Source organism: Lonchura striata, chromosome 3 (genome assembly GCF_046129695.1).
Source record: "Lonchura striata isolate bLonStr1 chromosome 3, bLonStr1.mat, whole genome shotgun sequence".
Taxonomy (NCBI): Eukaryota; Metazoa; Chordata; class Aves; order Passeriformes; family Estrildidae; genus Lonchura; species Lonchura striata.
In genome coordinates, this window is record NC_134605.1 from 62,549,273 (window position 1) to 62,566,964 (window position 17,692).

Consider the following 17,692-nt stretch of genomic DNA (forward strand, 5'->3'; position numbering starts at 1 on the left):
TGCCTTAAACTACCCACCTGCTGAAGTTGAATGACTTAGTATCCATCATTTAGTCGTTTGTTTTTCATGCATGCTTGGCACAGAGTGGGGACAGTCATGTATTTAGAGGCCAAGGGAGTAAAAAGAAAGCTGGATACTAATTTTATTGAAAACAGTCAGAGCTTTACTTGAACAGACGTCAATATTTGGCTGCAGTCAAGTAAAGTGTGATTATAGCCATTAAAATATGAAAGCACTCATGTAAAATCCCTCTACAGGAGCATGGTCCAAAGCCTGTTGGAGTGGAAAGCATCTCTGACATTAATGGGCTTTGGATGATGTTCTAGAGACAGCAAAACAAGTGAATTTCAGATTCAGTAATACAAACCTGATAACAGTCAGCAACCCAAATACCTCTCAGAACTGCTTCATTTACTCAAAGGCTTGTACAAGAGATTAAGCAGTTAATACAATTAAAATGAAAATAAACCCTGAAACCGCAGCTCGCCTGTCCTGCAGCCCTCATCTACATGAATAACCTTAATTGATTGAAGTGAGACTTCTCATCCAACTAAAAACTGCAGGATCAGGATCAAAGTATGCAAATCCCCCCTCATTACTCTGTTGAACATCTCCATAGCGAATAGAATGTGGGTAGCACATTACCTCATTGCAGGCATGCTTATGGAATGGCGAATAGAATAGCTGTGGGATGAAAGCAAAACATAAGAAAAAAAAGCTGTAAAATCTGATTTCCAATATGATTATAATGTATTTTTTTAATTTAGCTATAAATGTACATATACACATAGTCCCCTTCTGATGGCAAGGGCTTGTCAAACTCTCAGCACTAAAGATCTTAAAGCCACATTCTCATGTCAACTGACCAGCAGTGGGGCTCAAAAGAATGATGCAAAACAGCTCCTGGCAGAATCCATTTAAATGCTGCAGACCCTGGCTATCTACAGAGACACACAAGAGGGGCACATAGAGCCACCTCCATGTCCCACAGTGACAGAGGACGAGCTCTGTGTTGGGCAGGAGGGATACACCCCAGGTTTGTGCACATCAGCTGAGCTGGTTCAGCTGACTCTCAATCTCAAAAGGCTCTTGCACAGCTGTTTACCTAAACAAGAGGTTTCTTCAACCATAGAGGCAGCATTCTCACATATCTGCACCCCTCCAGGACATTTCACTTCCCCCTTCACTCCTCAACTTTACCAAAGGTACAGAGCTATTTTCCACAGCTCTCATCCAGCTTTCTTTGTGACACTTCCCTCCTGAGACTTCCCAGAAGCAGGAGTATTGGAAGGTTGTAAGCAGAGGATAGTGCCTCTGCATTACTCAAAGATCCCCAAATCATGCTGCACACCTTTAGACCTCCAGATGCCACCCACACTGACTGCTTGACTTACATGAGCCAAATTCTCCCACCTGAGACACCGACTGTTTTCACAGCATCACCTGTTCCCTGCTGCTGGGAAGCATCATGCCTGGTCCAAATAGGAATCTTTATTTGAAGCGTAAGAACTTTCCATAAGCACATTTAGATCTGAGCACTTTAAGTAAGGTGTCTTTTTCCAAAAATCCCTGCATTGCTACTTTCAGTATTGACTGACAGCTGCAGCCTGGTCTGACTGGGAACAGTGAGAGCTTTACTGTAAGCATCACCAACTTGATTTGTTTGCCTGCGGGCAAAGCATGATTATAGCATTAAAAAATGAAATCTCTCATACAAACAGCACACGTGTTTGTTATAAACTATACAAAATCAGAGCAGCACTGAGTCTATATACAGATTTGTTTTTCCAGATTAGAGATTCAGAAATGGGGGTGGGGAAGGGAGGGAAAAGCTATTTGGCAAGCGTGTGGAATAGTGAGATATAATACAAACTGTTTGCTGTTTTATATATTTTAAGACTTCTGCTAAGATCAGATAGACAAGGACTGACAGCAGACAATGCTAATGATCCATGTTCAATTTTTCACACAATTTTTAAGATTTATGAGAGATTAGCCCTAACATTTCACAACTGCAGCAAATCTTTAAGCAAATCTTTAGTCCTCATTAAATTAAGCAAGCATCCTTGCCATTTTAGTTTTGCAACCTACAACAAATAGACAAAAATAGAGTTTGGAAGTATTTCAGCATAGACTGCTCCTCTTTTAATAGCAAAACATTCCAAATATAAAGGTTTAAATCAGAAGATTAAATTCACATATCTAAGAGATGGCACATGACAGACAATCAAAATATTAAATGCTTATTTTTTTGAGTTCATATTTTAATTTCTCTAAAGATGTAATATTGCAAGTTATAGAAGCAGTGCAAAATCTTCTTTTAGTACAAGCCTAAAATATTAATCATTTTTTAAAGACATGCATGACCGTGATAGTGATCATTGCAGAGAACAGGGATCCTACGACAGAGGTCAGTAAATATTACATTTTAGTTTCATGTCAGAGTGAATTTAGAAGTTCAGTCTATGCTGTACTTTGAAGTTTACTCAATGAATTAGAGTCCTTGTTAGGATAACTAAGCAGAATGGAAAAAAATGCTCTTGAGCTTTTCAGTGAAGATACTACACGGCCAGAGGGACTGGCAAGGCATTCAGGGCTGTTCAGCCTCTCTTCAGGGGGAACTGACATAAAGCCAGACTGCTTATAGAATCTTTGAGAACATATAAAATTGTTTTCATTTTTTTTCATCATATATTCAAGTGCTTTACAGAATCAATAAAGTCAAAATCTAATTATAAAGACTTATTTTATCATCTTCAAAACTTGGAAATTTCTGCAGGACTCAAGACTTTTATAGAATCATGACTAAGATACTTTTCCTCTATTGAAGATGAGGAAATTAAATACTTCATATAATCTTTTACAAAACTCAGCTAAATAGAATTTTTACTCCTTGTTGCTCATATCCAAACCTCTGAAAGAAAGAATATGGTTGAAAGAGTGAGATTCTATAAAAGCAGGTTTTCCCAAGACCAATGTCTTTTGAATGTGTCCATTGCTTGAATTTAAGACTAACTCAAGGCAAACACTTAGTCCACATTTCTTGTTACACTTATCATGCTGTAAAAATGAAACATAACAGTTTAATGATGCTGAAAGGAAAGAGGTAACTGCATTACAGCCCATAAAACAAATCCTGTCAAATACAAAAGCATTATTCAAGGAGAGTAATGTGTCTTACCCAATTGAATGCGATCTGGGGTGGATGCACAAGGAAAGAAAAGCAAGAGTTAAAAGTATTACGAAAAGGTAACAAAAATAGACATACACATCTGTAGCATGTCAAACTGTCCAAGGAGAAAAATAAAATAATTTGCATTCAAATCTTGATGCTGGAATTCACAGTAGAATGTGGATCAGTCCAGATTCCTCCAAAGCAAACATTTTCACACAATCCTTCACTATGCAGTCACCTATTCTGTATGCATCGAAAAACAGAAGTTTTATATTTAAAAACTAAATTTTGTGTTCTCTTAGTTAGAACATATTTAAAAAATGCTAACTGGTTCCTCTTCTCATAGCCTCCCTTAATATCATTAAAGAGAAAGTATAGGTGAATTGGAATTTTACAGGTACATAAGAGCAAATGATTTTTCCCCCTCTGAATTCCTTAATCATCTCTCAGTTAAAAAAGGCTATGAAAAAAATAAATTTTTAATTCCTAAAATGACATTTTCTAAAATACTTGTTCCTTGTTGAAAACAATACTTGAAACACTTTGACACTGGATTAAGTTTCACAGGAAACTTAATTAAGGCGGAACTGGGAGAGACACACTGATATTCAAAGGATGCCATTAATGTTCCAAAGGTGAGAAATTATGAGGCAGACAAGCCTCTCCTTCATCTGTGTTACTGATGTAGTTTTTAATTACAGACCACTTCAAGGGAACATCTGCCTCATGCAGTGAGCTAGAGAGGTGGTGCACACTTAATGAACGTCTCTTCAAATACTTATTTTTCACATCCTTTCTCCATGTGTGGTGTGATGCATTATTTACTGTGCAATGTTCATACTTTGCTCCAAAGGAAAGCAGTGATTTCTTCAGGTTTATTTACAAGGTTATACACATCATCATGTATATTGGTGCTTCTCAAACATTCAATGGTTTGTCTTCACAACACATTTCTGCTTAGACACGTTTAAACAATACTGTTGCCCTCCTTTTACTACCTGCTGGCTCCCAGAAACAGCCACCCCCTTCTTCATGCCAATACAGATACCTGCACAGACACAGAATAAGGAAATCTCTCTTGCTGCAGACCTCTAGAAACAGCACAAATTAAGGGGCAAATGTCCATGGAAGTGAGAGAAAACAACTTCCTCATCCATCAGCAAAATAAATGCTTATGAAATTACATTCTGAAGCAAGGTAGTATTGCTATTTCCTTTATAGGGGTATCAAAAGACAGAAAGGTTTACAAGTGGTAGCTTCAGGCATGACAGCTACAGCATTTGAAGGAATTCTGATCTGACAGTAGTTTTAAGTGCCCAGAACATCCCTACATCACAGAAATCCTAAAAGACTGTGCAAAAACTCTGTCACCACAAACAACAACAACAAAAACCCCAAAAGGCATAACAATAAAGGCCCAGCAAATATCAACTCCTGAAGTGGTAAAGCAGATTAATCATACCTGGACCATCACAAAAATATTTTGGCCCCACCTGCTTCTAAAAACCTTAAATGACAGAGATTTCACAGCCTTCAGAAATAACCCCTGTTCAGTTGTACTCATGAACCACAAGGCTAGACTTGCTAGCCCTTCTATGCAGAGTTGCCTGGTCAGTGCTCCTCATCTCTGCTTTTGAATTTTTCCCCATTTGGCAATAAAGCACATTACACTTTCCTATACTGAATTTTATTTTATCATTTAAAATAATGTGGATTTCTAATCCTGGTGCCTAAAGTGCTTGCATACCCTGCCACTGCAGTCATATGGGAATGCTAAGCAATGCCATCCTGGCACTTTCATCTAACCCAGAAATGAAAATGCTGATGAGTAACAGACTCAGGGCAGATGCCTGCAAAATCCTACATTATGGTCAGCTACTGAGACCTATTATTTGGATACAATTTTCAATTCCCTATGTTTTCTTCCTGCTAAAGCAATAACACCTAAGCTGCATTTCTCTAGTTCTACAAGAAACAGTACAGACAGCCTTATCAAAGTCAAGCTCTATCACATCTCCTACCTTCCATCTATCCTCTATGACAGGTGCTGTCAGTTCAAGGTAATTGTTCTTGACAAACCCTTTTATGTTTTTGCTATCATGCTATCTTCTAGATGCTTAGAAAATAACAGATTAATGCATTCCTCCAGTATCTGCTTTGTAGTTCCCAGAACCCCCACCTTGCATCTCCGAAGAGGAATTAACTTTGCCTTCCTCCACCCCTCTGGTGCTGCCTATACCTTCTGCTGATCTCTGAGGGACACATTCAACTGCCACAGTCTTGCCCCCAGGCTGTCCCTCCCTGCAGTCTTTTGTGTCTTTCCACCTGTGCCTTCCAACTCCTGGCAGAAATGAGGCATTATATTACCTTCATTCATCTTGAGAGCTGGCTCATCCCAGAGACTGAATTTGAAAGGGGTCTCTGTGATCATGTAATTAAAGAAAACTTCCCAGACAGCTGAATGAAGGAGCTATACAAATGTAACTGCTGACATCCTAATTTGCATGCATGCCTTTGTTACCTTATTCTTTAAATACCTTTACTTGAGTAGCAGCAATGTATGTGGCAGTGTGCATATAGTAGTGTAGTGTACATAATTATTTTTTTCTTTCTTTCCTCTTTTTTTTTTTAAAGCAACCCAAAATCCAGAAAATCTCTCATTTAGTATCACAACTTGTTTCTAAAAAGGTCATCAGCAGGGATGAAACACAGACAACTCCAGAGTAGTCCAGCAGTATAGCATGAAAATGTTCAAACTTTAGCAGAAAGCAAAGGAGAAAAGGATAAAGACCCTCGACTCTATCACATCTATGTTCTTCTTAGCAAGAGCCATGTTAAAATGTCAGTGCAATCTCTAATATTGAGAGATCTGAGCCTCTGATCAATGCCCTGCGAGTAACCTGGGACTACCCCCTTCCTCTCAACTTTCTGTACCAGATAAATATTAAAAGAGACAACGTGAGCTGGAGATGGAGGAGCAAAAAAAAAAAAAATTTGATGACATATCATTAATCACAAGGCCTATTAATGAAGAATCTATTATCTTAGCTATATTGCTAATGTCTGGTTTGTATCCTAAAGCAGAAGTATCTGTACACTGGTTTTATATGCATTTCTTGTATTTCTAGAAAAACAACATGCATTATGACTATAAAGAGCCCTTACAAGCTTATTAACACAAAATTCAGAAAATGTAAAATGCTAGTGATTATTCATGCACAAAATGAATTAGAGAGTTGCAACACTGGGAAGATGGGGTGGGGATGAAAGAGAAACACAGCAGCTGCAAGAAAAGCACTTGGTCCTGAAAGGGTGGCATCTGTTCTTTCAGAAACACAGAATTTTGTCATTTTTCTTACAGATACTATCTTCTTGAACACTAACATAGCAAAATAGCACATTTGAGGGAGTCTATTTGGCCTGTTTTTATATGATATTTTAGTAATATTTTTAGAGATAAAATGAAAATTAAGACTCAACAAATTCAGAACAGAAACATGTTTTTCATGTAGTGCTCTGTACAGTTGACAGAACAGATAACATGGAAAACAGAATTTTGTTTCATAAAGGTTTCAGTATTTAGTCAGTCTGTCTACAAACCCTTTCAAAATCGCCATCTCCAGGGGATAGGGCTGCTGAACATACTGGGAATTATGATGACATCTGGATTTTAGAAATCAGTTTCAAGTGTCTGCTCTGACTGAAAGCAGGACAGGGATTTGCATCTGGATGTCATTGGTGACTATCAGCCTTAATGCCTAACCAAGAGAATTAAGCTAGAGTCTGATGTTTGTTTAAAACGGCAGTATGGAAGGGGGTGGTGATAATCCATACTCTAGCTCACTGAAATAAAACTATTTGGATTAGTAAAAAAAAGCAAGCCAACAATGACACAGAAAATTCCTGCCTCTTTACAGTTTACTTCCCCAAACACAAGTGAGATTGGAAAGGAAGGGGGAAGATTTTTAATAAATAGGTTATTTAAGTGATAAGGTTTATAATGTGACCCCACAGAGAACTACACCTGGCTAAGCTGAGCCAAGAATTTAGGCCAGCTTTGTTGTTGAGGGAAGCATACTGACCATCACTCCAGATTTAGGATGTGCAGCAGATGCAGAAGGTCCAAGTCACGCCACTCTCTCTATAACTATGGGAACCTGGCTAGATCACTTGCTGCTTCATCATCAAGCATCAAGAAAACTCTCCTAACTGAGAACTTAACTGAAAACAGCAAGTATCCACAAAAAAGGCAGCACTGGTAGTTCATATTTTCCTGAAAATTTCCCAACCAGGTTCAAGGTAATAATTTAAATCAAAGAAAGCTACTAGAAATCCTCTTTTTGATTAATTAAAATGCTTTCGGACTTAGCCTCTGCTTTGAGCTCTTAGCTAAAGGGCTAATGGGATAAACACCTCCCATCTGCTATGTCAGAAGCATGACTGTCATGGACATGAGGGCTGATTCTCATAAGTAAGACAAAGGCATTTGGTAACAGTGATTAATTAAGGGAAATATTAAAGGCTGAACATGCTGTATTTCCGTGAAGACATTTCTGCCTTTACAGTTAATCTCACACTATGTGCAAAGCACAAGTAATAGGACCTGAGAAATCCTGAACCACTAAGTCATCCTTCCCTCTATAATCCATAGCCAGCACTCAAGGTATTCACACAGAAACTCTTCAATCACTGCTGAAACTCTTCGGTCACTGATCTAAAGCATGGACCTGTTTGCTGAGCTGTGGGGCTTGTCTTTTTTGCAAGAGGAAGTGTTAAGAAAACATAAAATGAAACAGGGAATATGTTGCTGCCACACGCATCACACACATCTTATACATTTCTCAAAAACACAGAATGCAACTACAAATGCAGGGAAGGAAGAAAGAATTAAGAAAGATAACAAAAAGGTTTGTGAAAGTGACTCATCCAGCAGGAGCCTCAAAAGAGGGAATGGAAGTGAACTATAATAAACCTACAAGAAATAATGAGTGAAAGAAAGGTCAGAAGAAGAAGTCACTCACTGCTTCTCATAATGTAAGAGCCAGAAGGCACCAAAGGGAAGACCAGGGAGACTCCAAATAGGGAATGAATGAATGAACAAATAAACCACAGATTTTACCACATAAATTTCTACTCCTCTGGGGAGATATGAGGTGTTATGAATTTCAAAAGCTCATATAAGTTAAAATAAATTCTAAATAATGATAAATTTATGAAGGAAAACCTTCAAGAAACTCTTAGATTTCTGAACACTAAAAAAAATACACGAAGAAACTATAATTGCATGCTTGCTTATTCTTCTATCCTTTGATAGGCATACACTACTCATGAATGTTTAACTGTATCAAGTAAAAAATTCTTAGGTTCATACATAACAAAGTTATGTATGAAGGTTGCTAGTCATTCACTAAATTTCCATTTTGAACTGCAGTGTAGAAAAAGACACTGCAAAGCAGATGATACAGTAATGAAGATTTTCCTTTTTTAGTTTCACCTAGAAAAACATTAGTACTTCTTTAGAGGATTTATTAAGCTGTATGCAAAAGGTAGTTATTAAGGGGGGGACTCTAAAGATTTAAGATGCAGAATAAAAAGGGGATAAAAAAGTTTTATTGCCATGAACTAAGCTTCATGCATTTGCAGCACACACATATCTTAGGATATGGTTACCTCATACATTACAAAATGACAAAAAAAGTGAGTACATACCAATGGGATAATATGCACTATTAATAACTGAGACTCTATTTACACAATTGTAGAGTTATCCATGTCCACTTCTAACAAAAAAATCAACTTCTTCAAGCACTCAAGAAGTTCTGTAATTCTACTACCTAATGAAAACTGGAGTAATGGTTTACAGTATACAATTTACAATTTACAATTTCTGCTCTCATACTGAGGAACTTTAAAGCCAACACTTTAAAAGATACATCAAAATATAAAACCTGACACTGAAGTTGCCTTTAAGTGACAGTTCTACTGACCTCAACTCCTGTTACTTCTATCATATCTATTTTTATACTTCTATCGTATCTGTTTTTTATAAAACTGCAGAACAAAACTTTGCAGTATATCGTCAATAAAAAACAATTAAAAATAAGCTGAAATATCTTTTGTCTAAGCAGCTCCTAGGTAGGCTTCTTTTCTTCCGATGATATTTTTCTCCAGCATCCACGTAAGAATAAAACTGGGTTAATAATGATCTAATAGCAATTTTTTGTCCCATTTTACTTATACATTTCCTTCAGTTTGTAAATTTATTACATAAGGATTTCTGAATATACTTTTTTTTTAGAAAAAACAGGATGTATATAAAAATTCTATCTTTGGTTATCACTATGCCTTCTTTCATTTAAAAAACATGAATGCTATTAAATACTCTAACTACAAACTACTTGAACCTTTAAAACACTAATGTAGAAGGGGATGAAGAACTGACAAATGATTTATATGTTTATTCCTCTAAATAAGACCAGAGAAGCAGTAGATACCAATACCTCATATCTCCAAACTTCTTGCTGATAGCTGTTCCTACATTGCTGATAGCTGCTGTTGCTTTTTGCCCTGCATGGCTCAGGGTCTCATGTGTTTTCTTGTAACTGGAAACAAAAAATAGAACAGAAATAGTGATAAGTATTAAAAAAGAGAGACTAGAATCCCTGCAACTAATTTCTCTCAAAATCCCATCCACTGAAATGTTAATAAGCATAGTAACTGTGGCTCAAAATAAACATGGGTGAGGATGCCCATTTCAGCTTCCTAAGTGCAGTGTTCTCCAGAGCAATCCTTAACTTAGCAATCCTCTTTTCCCCCCTTGCAGATCACATCCCCCCAGATGCTGGTTAAAAGCAGAATGCAGTGATTTGTTGAATACTTCCTTGATACAACTTCTGTTTACAGAAAATTACATTTATATCAAGTAAGTATTCTTTCACCAGACACTGACCTTCTGGCAAAATCTGGTATCTGAAGCATGGAAAAGAATCAGGTAAAATACAGCTCTGCTCTTTTCAAGCATACTATGTATTATTATCATATTAGGTACCTTTAACAGATACACTTCAAAATGATTCTGTGACATTTAAAATAGAAAAAAAATTTAACAAATCTGTTTCCACATTCCACAATTTTCCTTTTTTTTTTTCACTTTTTAAAATTTCTTTAAAGGAAGAAGGTTTGGGGAAGGATAGAGAAAGAAAGATGAAGAAACCTAGAGAGTGAATGTATATTCTTAGTAGGACTGAATTCTTTTAAAAGATGTCACTAATTTCACTTATAGCATGCAGATTCAAACACAGAATCATCATAATTTACTGATTCAGAATACACGCTCCGACCCATACGGACCCTTCAGTACAGGTAGCTTGCACTCTCAAAGTAATCAGTAAGCTTTTCTGCACAGATGATTTTCTGCTGACTAAACTAATTCTGAGCATGTCAGAAGCTTCCTTCTGATTACTGATACTCCCAATGACGCAGACAAGCTCAGAATTAGAAGTACTGACCTAGTAACAAAAGGAGAGCACCTATAATCAGTCTTCCATTCTGTGGTGTATGTTGGCAAACAAGAAGAAATGATCATGAAAAATTCAGAAGTAAAACTCCACTGGTTCTCATTTTCCTATGAACAAAAACTATAGGATTGCGAGCGTGTACCAAAATACACTGGCAAATGATAAAAAAATCCTACTGCCTAAGTCCTTACAACAGGGTATTTTCTCCTTATTATTATGTATATGAAAGTAATAACTCTGTGGAGGAAGGAGGGGAAATAAGATTATCATTTGTAGTATGGCACATCACATTTTATGTCACCTAGTTTTATCCCCAGCAGGACCTATTGCTGAAAGTCCTCTGTTCAGGACTGTGTTTTACAAATCACCCGTTTGATGGCAGAGGCCACAAAATGTCCTTTTAGACAATATATTTTGATTCTATGTTCCTAAGCCACGACATTCTACTGACCTAACAAGTTCTTAAAGTGCCAAGTGAAAGGGCTCCTCTATGAAGGTGCTTGTCTTGTTTCCACTGACTAACAAGGCAATCCACAGGGAGCAACTGAAGACTAGGGTATGGAATCTCTAGCAGTTTCCAGTTAGATACGCTGAACCAAACACATTCACAGTGTTGAATGACAACACTGACAGAAGGAACATAAATCATAATTAGAAAGGAAGAATGCTTATTCTTGTTTTATTTATTCTAGTACAATACAGAGAAGGTGGAAAATATTGTCTTTTACCAAATCTCTTTTCTTCTTAGCCAGTCGTCCTTTGACATGGCAAGAATGCAATACTCTTTATTTCACTGAGCCCTCATCCTCTAGCTTAACCAGAGGATGTCAGTCTCTTGCTTACAGTAGATATATTCTCATACACTAGAATGGGATGAGGCCCTAAAATAAGGATGCTCCTGTCAAACTACAAGTACATAATTTTTTGGTAAGAGTTGCCTATGAAAAAGAAAAAAAATCAAATATTCTGTTGCCTGTGGCATTTAAGTCTTAAAGAATTTTCTAACAGAAAAGCTTCCTAAGCTATTCAGCACAAGTGGAATTTTGCTGATGACAACATGAAGGTTGTCAAGATTTGACTTCTAATACTAAAAGGTCCTTTGTAGCACAACCTATTTATGTACAGGTTGAATGTACATTGTAAAAATAGTTGTCATATATCCCTCTAAATTTATTTTTTTGAAATGACACCTTGGAGTTAGTTTTTTTTATAGGCACATTTAACTTTATGATAAAATATCTCTACATCTTACCTTTGCACTCCAAATTCTTCATACAATGTAAAACTATTTACAGAACAGTCCAAAATGCGTCCTACAGCACAGACCCAAATTTCACTGAGAAACATTAGAGTCCCCTACATATTTCTGAACATTACATTGGTCAGAACATATCTTCAGGGAAGTGGCTGAAACTACACTAATTTTGACAATCCAGCAAAATTCTCTCTAAATCCTATAAACCAAACTTCCTCCAGTATTTCCACTAGCGAGGAAGACATGGAGACTGCATTTGTGTTCCTAATACTTTTGACATTACATAAAAGCATAAATCCAACTAAAACTGTTACACAACTAGTCTTTTTTCAGAACCAACTTCAGCAAAAATGACCTATGACATGCCCCTTCCTCTCTTCAGTAATGCTGAAGAAGAGCTTTAAGGAACAACAAAATAACAAAAGTGAAAATGGAGCACAACATGCAATACCTGCCAGCAGAGACAAGATCTCAACAGAGCTCTCTAAAAGCTTAAAAATCAAACCCCCTGCCCATTATCACCTCTCCATCATTACATGTTTCACTAAGTTTCACTAATCTTTCCACAGATTACATTGCCTCCCTGTAGTTAGTTATGTGTTGTTTTGATATTTGGATGTCTGATGCACTGTATTTTGGCTCAGATATTTTTATCCTCATAGTTATTTCATATTTACAGCATCTATTTGATATCTTACCAAGCACTCTGGTAACAATGATCTCTTCAACATATTCTCTCTATCATCTGGGAATCTGCTCAGTTGTACTGCACATTAATCTCTGACCAAGCAGTTTTCATCACCTCACATAACACACAGCAGTTTGTACTTTTCTTTTAATGCACTGAACAGCCCTTACCTGCAGAAGTGAAGTTGGATATTCCAGGTAAAAACAGTTATTAACTGGAAAAAGTGTTCTATGTATGTATACACCACCAAGTGCTCTGCATGCTAAGTCATCTACAACACCTGGGCACTCCCATCCTTTCAGCAGCCACTGCTGACAATCCTTAGGTGGGTGCTGACCACTAGCTCATCGATACAGCTGACAGCATCCTAGGAATCAGTCAGCCAGCAGCTCAGGTCAACCAGTGACCCCAAAACTTACAGGCAGAAATGCTCCAGCAAAAACAAACACGGATAATTTAGGACACAGGGATTCAAGGAAGACCACCTTCCATCCAAATCATTGAGTGCGCTTTTACACAAATAGATCATTGCACTCATATAAAGGTACCATTAGCAGTACACCAAGTAGCATCAGCAAAAGTAGAAACAGACTACTCAATTTATTCAGTTAGAGTAGGAATTCCTGCTCTGATTTTGTGGCATCTGAAAATACCCCATAGCACAGAAGAATTGCTGGTAATAGTTAACAAGGGTCATATTCTGTGCTTTCACTCAGCACTTAACAATATTCATAATGTATTTCATATACAAGATGGATTAAACTAGTAAGTTATATCAACTGCTTGTAAACTTGTAAATAACACTCACCTCTGAACATATGAACATTACCTTTATATATGACATTAACCTAAGAATTTAATCCATCAACTACTGATTATAATTTTGTTTTTAAAATAGGGTATTTCTTTAACAGAAGCAATTATTTATAAAAGTGATTATTAGAGGTTATCACAAAACATGCTCATATTGCAGTTATATTCTGATAACATGCCTAACAGAATTAAAAGGAGCTTTAAAGACAACTCACATCTTCAGTACTGCAAAATACTATTTAGACAAAGCAGATTTGCAGCATATTTTGACTGCACTTTCACTTGACATATACTACATTTAGGTTATGCTATCCTGTGACAACCAGATCTCACTATATATATCTCACTGTAATTTTTACAGACAGTGAAAGGAAATATAAGGAGATACTGTTTCATAAAACACAACATGTGAAGGAATGAGTGCTTTATAGAGAGAACAGCCAAGCAGCAGCCATATAGAGAGAACTAGACATTTAAATGGCCAACATTATCTGCAGGATATGACAGGACAATTATCTCATCTCATCTCAGTACAGAATTGCCCTTCACCTGGCAGAGTTAAATTCACAGGTGCAATACAGAGCGTAATGACAGAAGTAGGCTACACATATAATATTTATATTTTGCATGTCATGCTGCACATTTGATGTACTCCAGTAAATAAAGACATAGAATTTTAATTCAGCTTCTGAAAAATGAGTACATTTGCTAATTAGTACATCTTCATTCAGCACTATGCCTCTCCATCAATGCTTGCTAGCAAAATTAATCCATTTGAGAAACCCTCACTTGTGGTAAGGCTCACAGAAGATACAACAGAATGCAAACAATTAACAGCAAAACCATACAGTAGAACAGAGCTTGATAGCACAGCCTGTGCCCTATGGAGCTTACTTATTTTCAGTTTTCTAACCATTAGTCATCTTAAGAATGACTTTTCTGGAATTGATCTAAAGCATCTAGATCTCTGAGAAACTCTCAGCTACAAAACTCTTATTCTGTTGATTTTCTGGGAGAAACAGGGCTCAGCATTAACTAAATTATGCTAATGCTCAAGTGAGATAAATGCATATATGACAGATAAAAGGTACATAAAACATTCTCTACGAGCATTCTTATTGTCTTTTTTTTTTTTTTTTTTTTTTTTTTTTTTTTTTTTTTCCACAAATTAACTCTAAGCTGTTGTGCATTATGTTGGCTTTTTGTTTTGGTAGGTTTTTTTAGTACTCTCCTGAAATTCATTCCAACTTCAAAACCAAATGACAGACATATTTTTTGTCATTCTTTCCATTGCCAGGGATGTTAAGAATTAACTGAAACAGTGCAAGCATTTGGATGGGTACATACGCCTAAATCTAAGGAAGTATGCCCCAGGTAGCTCCTCTCCCACAGAGAGAGGAAGGAGAGAACTCAGGGAACTGAACCTCTGCAGGCTGCAGCAGAAATCTATGTGCAGCACTTGGAAGGTGAACGCTTGATTGTTCAATAGGCTGGGTAGAGTCATAGATCAGGAAAGGTGCCAGACAAAGGTGACAAATATTCTGGGCTGTACTACACTGTAATCTTCAAACATGTGGGAAAATTATGGGATACAATTGTTTGAAATGCATTATTTGTGCAATGCAGCATAGAATAGTGCTACGGCAATGCTCCAGGTAGAAAAGCCAAATTACATTTGCTGAAGCACAGATGATCTTAAGACATTAGAGGCAGTTCATCCCACCTTAAATTGTATCAGTAACACTGTCTGTGGGCTATGCACTGTACATTAGATTAAAAAAAAAAATGCAAGATTAAACACATACCAGTCTCTCTTTCTTCCTTTCTTCTCATCCCTTTCTCCTTTCCACCCTTTAATTTCCTTTTCCTTCCCTTTCCTCTTCCCCTTTTTTTGACTAACTCTTTGCTGGATATTTTTAAATCCTTTTAATTTCAGAGATCTCAATTTACCTTCAGGACTCCCTTCCCATCCTTACAGTTAGATATACACACATAAAGTTCACTAAAATATACATGTATATATTTTCCGGTGCCCTAATATAATTACAATAGGTTTTTCCCTGAGAAATTAAGGTCTGGAACAGATCACCTGACCTTGCTGTGGAATTTCCATTAGCTGAAGGTTCTCATGCAAACAAATGGACATACACCTTTTGGACAAGGAGCAATGAGAACAGACTAAGTTAACTTCTTGAAGTCTTTTCTCCTTATTACTCTACCCTTTAAAATTCAAGGCCAGAGACACATGTGGAAAAGCAGCAAAATAATTTTCTTTGAAGACAGTGTAAAGGCTGCCTGATCTGACTCAAAGGAAGCAAAGGTAGTGGAAGGGAGAGTATCCTTTTACTTCCATATAGCACAGACTCTCACACAGATAATGTATTTGCTAAAGCCAACACACAATTTCTTCACTTACACACACAACTGTTACATTTACTTTCAAATTTAGAGAAGAAAATGTCAAAAGGTGATTACATATTGCAATGAACAGAAACACCCACATTTCTTTTACTACCACTCACAAGAAGCATGTGTGTGGGAACAGAGTTTACTTAATTCCTAGCAGTCACAGTAGGACCGTGGCTGTCCACAAATTATATCTGACTTACTGAAAAAAGTTCTGAAACTTTGGAACACATTACTGTATATTTAAAGTTATAATAACAAATACTGCATGTACCATAGATTGTAAGCCTAAAACACATGCAGTGCAACTATTACCTTCTATTTTCCTATGACCTGGCAGAAATTTGAACTATAAAACAGTAAGTTCCCAATGGTTGTTGAAACCCGTGCAATTGTCTTCAGGTTTCCTATCAGCAGAACTAAGCTTACTTACATAGTTCAGCCAGTATTCAATGAACAGATCTATCTCTGGAGGAAAAGGTCAAGTCCATGTTGAATGTTCTTGTCCCAAATCTTAATTAAATATCACATGGTAGAACAGAGAAACACTGAAACCTTCCTAAAAAGCCTTGAAAAGGCAGAAACTATCTAATAAAAGCCCAGGGCGCTGTCTAGGAAACATGCTGTTGGGAGCCAGCACTTACAGTTCTCTTGATTTTGGCCTATAATTCATGAGCTTTTCCCTTTCTACAAGTGAAAATTTCTGTCAGAGGTCAAAAGATGAAAAGCCATTTTGAAAACAGCTTTTTTCAGATTTCTATCCTGAGTATTAGCCTTGTGGGGGTCCACTTTCCATCACACCAAAGGCTTCCCAGCCCCCCTGTTGGAATCACTAAGCATATTGACTTTGAAACAATTCACATCATTTCACTACTGCAGCCCTTGAAGATAGAATGGGTTTCCTCTAATTTTCTAGCTCTTCTAATAATTTATTTGCCATGGCAGTACTGATGCTTACCGTGGTCTGAATGTCTGGAGTATTTCTTTTTTTGGAGAGGTTTAGCAGCAAACCAAGTATTTTCATCTCCCTAGAAGCTCTCTCCATAGTTATTATTCTGTCCATGGGTTGAAAGGTTAACCATTTAAAACGGAGAAGGTTTATGTTTTATAACAGTTGATAACATTTTAAGAAAAGATGGCAAAGAAGTTAGTGGGAGCTATTAGGCTGGAGTGAGTTTATTGGTGGGTAATTTTACAGATAAAACTGCTCCTTAGAAACTCAGTAGAATTGAAATATCTCCCAAGACGACAGAACTACGTCTTATGTGTTTTTTTCCAAAGAACTACAGAAAAGACAAAATGAAAAGCTGAGGGACAAAGCTGAGCATGGTTACAACATAAATGCTCAGCAAAGGGCAAGATATCTTGTGGATCTAAGTCTTTAGTGCTTAATATGAGGGACTCGTGAAAGGCTAAAGTAAGCCTTGTAACCTTCTCCATATATAATGAAATGCAGTTCTGTAATTGCATTGAAGAATACAATTACTTGGGACTTGGTCTGAAAAAAAAATGAGGCGACAGAAGTCTCAGTAAATTCAACAAAGGGCAATGAAATAGTCCTGCAGGTTGGGATTAATAACCCAATAGAGGCTAGGGATCAACCAGCTGAAAGCAGCCTTGCAGAAAAAGGCCTGGAATCCTGGTAGAGAACAAACTGGACATGAGTCAGCAATGTGCCTTTGCAGCAAAGGTTGTGTGAAGTGATCCTTCCCCTGTCAGCCCTGGTTATGGCCACAGCTAGGTCCTGTTCCATGCTTCCCAGTACAAGGCAGACATAGATAAACTGGAACAAGTCCAGCAAAGGTGCATAAAGATGGTAAAGGACTGGAGCACCTCTC

The 17,692-nt window shown here is 37.1% G+C and overlaps 1 protein-coding gene across 3 annotated transcripts in view; it reads right to left on the bottom strand.

Moving 5' to 3' along the window:
• TPD52L1 (TPD52 like 1) overlaps positions 1-17,692 on the bottom strand; it is a 54,911-nt gene that overhangs the window by 11,962 nt on the left and 25,257 nt on the right. For all 3 annotated transcript variants that reach the window (XM_077782235.1, XM_077782236.1, XM_077782234.1), the window contains exons 4-6: positions 9,676-9,777; positions 3,182-3,196; positions 646-684 (exon numbers count right to left, since the gene is read on the bottom strand). In XM_077782235.1, the coding sequence (XP_077638361.1) occupies positions 646-684; positions 3,182-3,196; positions 9,676-9,777 (156 nt within the window). The remainder of the gene's footprint in view (positions 1-645; positions 685-3,181; positions 3,197-9,675; positions 9,778-17,692) is intronic.